Below are 3451 nucleotides of genomic sequence, written 5' to 3' on the forward strand. Positions count from 1 at the left end.
ATATATACAGTGTCTAGCAACAGTCAAACAAATTATGATTATATAAACAACTGCTAAAAGCGCGAGCCCCGTGTAGCCACTCTGTATTTATTACTTAACAATCGCACTCACGCTGAATATATATCAATGCTATAATGTATTCGCGATGTCGCTTCTTATTCCTCTGTCCTTCTGCCATCACCACACACAGATCCCTACCACAGAAAGGGCCAGGCGCATGGTAAGTCTCTGCATTCGATATTGTGTGCACATCAGCCTCTGTCATATGTGTCTACACTCCCATACAATCGCCCAGCCTTGCCTCACCCAAGTATTGGTGTTCGTAGAGTTGGTACATGTTGTTTGTTCGTAGAGTTGGTACATGTTGTTTGTTCGTAGTGTTGGTACATGTTGTTTGTTCTTAGTGTTGGTACATGTTGTTTGTTCGTAGTGTTGGTACATGTTGTTTAGCCCATGTTTTGTATTCCGTTAATCCTTCCTCTGTCCCATGCTGCGTCTACAGCTTCCACTGCATACACGCGCAATGTATCTATGCGCTACCCTAGCGTACTCAGCGGCACCACCTCATCGTATTAAAACAGTGCACAAAATATTCTTGCAAGAAAACATAGTCCCCATTCATGTACCATGGGCCTAACTGCACATGGGCTCTTCAGCAGTCAGTCACTACAGTGTAGTATCCTAAATGGTCAATCATGGTTGTACGTACGAAAGCAGTGCAGTTACCCGAGTTAGCATACATGTACACTGTTAGTTGAACTGTGTGGAGATGTATTCAGTCGGCATACATGTATGTGACTGGCTTCAGCCGACGTACGTGTATGTACGTATTGTCGGCATCCATGTACAAGGTGCCAGTCTAACCACATGTATATATATACAGTGACATCCATGCACAAGGTGCCTGTCTAACCACATGTATATGTATACAGTGACATCCATGCACAAGGTGCCAGTCTAGCAACATGTATATGTATACAGTGACATACATGCACAAGGTGCCTGTCTAAACACATGTATATGTATACAGTGACATCCATGCACAAGGTGCCAGTCTAGCCACATGTATATGTAGACAGTGACATCCATGCACAAGGTGCCAGTCTAGCCACATGTATATGTAGACAGTCGACATCCGACTTATACAATTCTGTTGTGCTCGCGAATGTGCGACTACGAGTGCCTCTCTATTTGCGCTGCACACACATCACGTTGTATGACCACATGTGTATTACACAACGCACAAACTACAAACTACAAACTACAACCCACAAACCACAAACCACAACCTACAAACCACAAATTACAAATCACTAACTACAAACCACTAACTACAAACCACAAACCACTAACTACAAACCACAAACCACTAACTACAAACCACAACCCACTAACTACAAACCACTAACTACAAACCACTAACTACAAACCACAAACCACAACCCACAAACCACAACCCACAAACTACAGACCACAAACCACAAGTCAAACCACAAACCACAAACCACAACCCACAAACCACAAATTACAAAATACGACCCAAAAACCACAACCCACAAAATACAATCCAAAAACCACAACCCACAAAATACAATCCAAAAGCCACAAGCTATAAACCACAATCCATAAACCACAAACCACAACCCATAAACCACAACCCACAAACCACAAATTACTACCTAAAAACATCGAACTATGAACCCTAAACTCTAAACCACAAACCACAAATTACTACCCAAAAACATCAAACTGTAAGCCCTAAACCCTAAACCCTAGACCACGAAGCATAAACCACAGACCATAAACTACAAACCATAAACCACCATCCACAATCCATAAACCACAAACCATAAACAACAAATTACAAACCACTAAACCACAAACCATAAACCACAAACCACAAACCACAAACCACAAACCACAAACCACGGACCACAAACCACAAACCACGGACCATAAACCACAAGCCACGGACCATAAACTACAAGTACAGTCTCCGCCATGTTGGCTTATTCTTTAATTTTGATCACACAACAACACTCACACAACGGTTCCTGCCCTACAGGTCTCTCCTTCAGTGTGATTCCGGGTGTCAAGATCCCACCCAGGTATAGTCTGCACGTCTACCCCTGTGCTACCCCTGTGCTACCCCTATGCTACCCCTGTGCTACTCCTGTGCCACCCCTGTGCTACCCCTGTGCTACCCCTGTGCTACCCCTGTGCTACATGTTCTTGTATATATCTTTCTATATGTTTTTGTATATATCTGTGTGTTGTTGTACTTGCAAAGACACATGTTTGATTGCACTTGGAGAGATGTGTTGGTGTATACATGCAGAGACATGTGTGTGCTGTGTACATATAATAGTATACTAGACTGTCCGGTTTAAAAACCATGCGGTTGTGCCCATGGCGTACTGTGAGTACAGGGTTTAGGGTTTATGGTTTACACCTGTGAGTTGCATCCGCCTATTGAGTCACATACATGCTTACCTGGCATTGTACTACCACACTACTTCCTACACAAGGTCTTATGTTCACTCGTGTACCTTAGCCAAGACCTCATGATCACTCATGTAACCCCCATCCAGTCTCGTCAACATATACAAAGAGCTGACAACAGACATTGCTGGCTTCATGGCACCCAACCACGGCTATCTGAACAACTGGGCCAAACAAGGTGTTCTAAGTGCTTGCTCGCGTGTACTACATGTACGGTGTGTACTAGTGACTCTCACGGTTACGTTCAAAAGTGTACATATCCTTTATTTCCGTACGTTATATGTTGTTGTATGTTTTACTTCCGTACGCTATATGTGTTTGTATGTGTCCTGTGTCATGGTTGTCTGTGTGTGTACACCTGGTGCTCTCCTCTACCATGCCCCCGGATATCTCTCCACCTAAATCACCTACAAACCCTGACCGATCCAAAAGCATCCCAAGCAAGTGCAATAGAACCTAACCAGTCCAAAATCATCCATAGCAAATGTAATAATATGTATATATATATATATATATATCCTAATCGGTCCAAAAGCATCCATGGCAAGTGTAAATCATGCTGCTTGAAGGGTGCAACGTGACCCTCATACCTACCACAGCCTACAGCCTTAGTAATACAAAGCTAAGGCAACTGACAGCAGCGGAATGATTGACAATGACTATTCACATACCGTGTTGACACCGATGCGTTTACTAATCCTTTTGTCTGTTTTTTTTCTGCTAGCTCTCAGTGCTAATAAACCCTAAACCCTATAACCTCGAACCCTAAAACCCTAAACTTCACACCCACGTCATGCTTGAGAATTACAATGTCTATACATTGTGTTCCTGTCTGCTCACATCCGTAGCATTGATACTGTTACACTGCAGGAGTACTTCTTCTAAATGCGTGTCTCACGGTGCGCGAGGGAGAGGCCAATGCCCACGCCAAAGAAAGGTAGGGGAAGTA

General features: G+C 43.4%; 1 protein-coding gene across 1 annotated transcript; it reads left to right on the plus strand.

The window, feature by feature from the left end:
- Positions 1-2001: 2001 nt before the first annotated feature.
- On the plus strand, positions 2002-3443 carry SARC_11187 (hypothetical protein; the record flags this gene model as incomplete). Its single annotated transcript, XM_014294731.1, has 3 exons — positions 2002-2108; positions 2592-2680; positions 3373-3443. 3 exons carry the CDS (start codon positions 2002-2004, stop codon positions 3441-3443), a joined length of 267 nt encoding a protein of 88 aa, XP_014150206.1.
- Between the last annotated feature and the right edge of the window lie 8 nt (positions 3444-3451).

The sequence above is a fragment of the Sphaeroforma arctica genome (assembly GCF_001186125.1).
Source record: "Sphaeroforma arctica JP610 unplaced genomic scaffold supercont1.1564, whole genome shotgun sequence".
Classification (NCBI taxonomy): domain Eukaryota; class Ichthyosporea; order Ichthyophonida; genus Sphaeroforma; species Sphaeroforma arctica.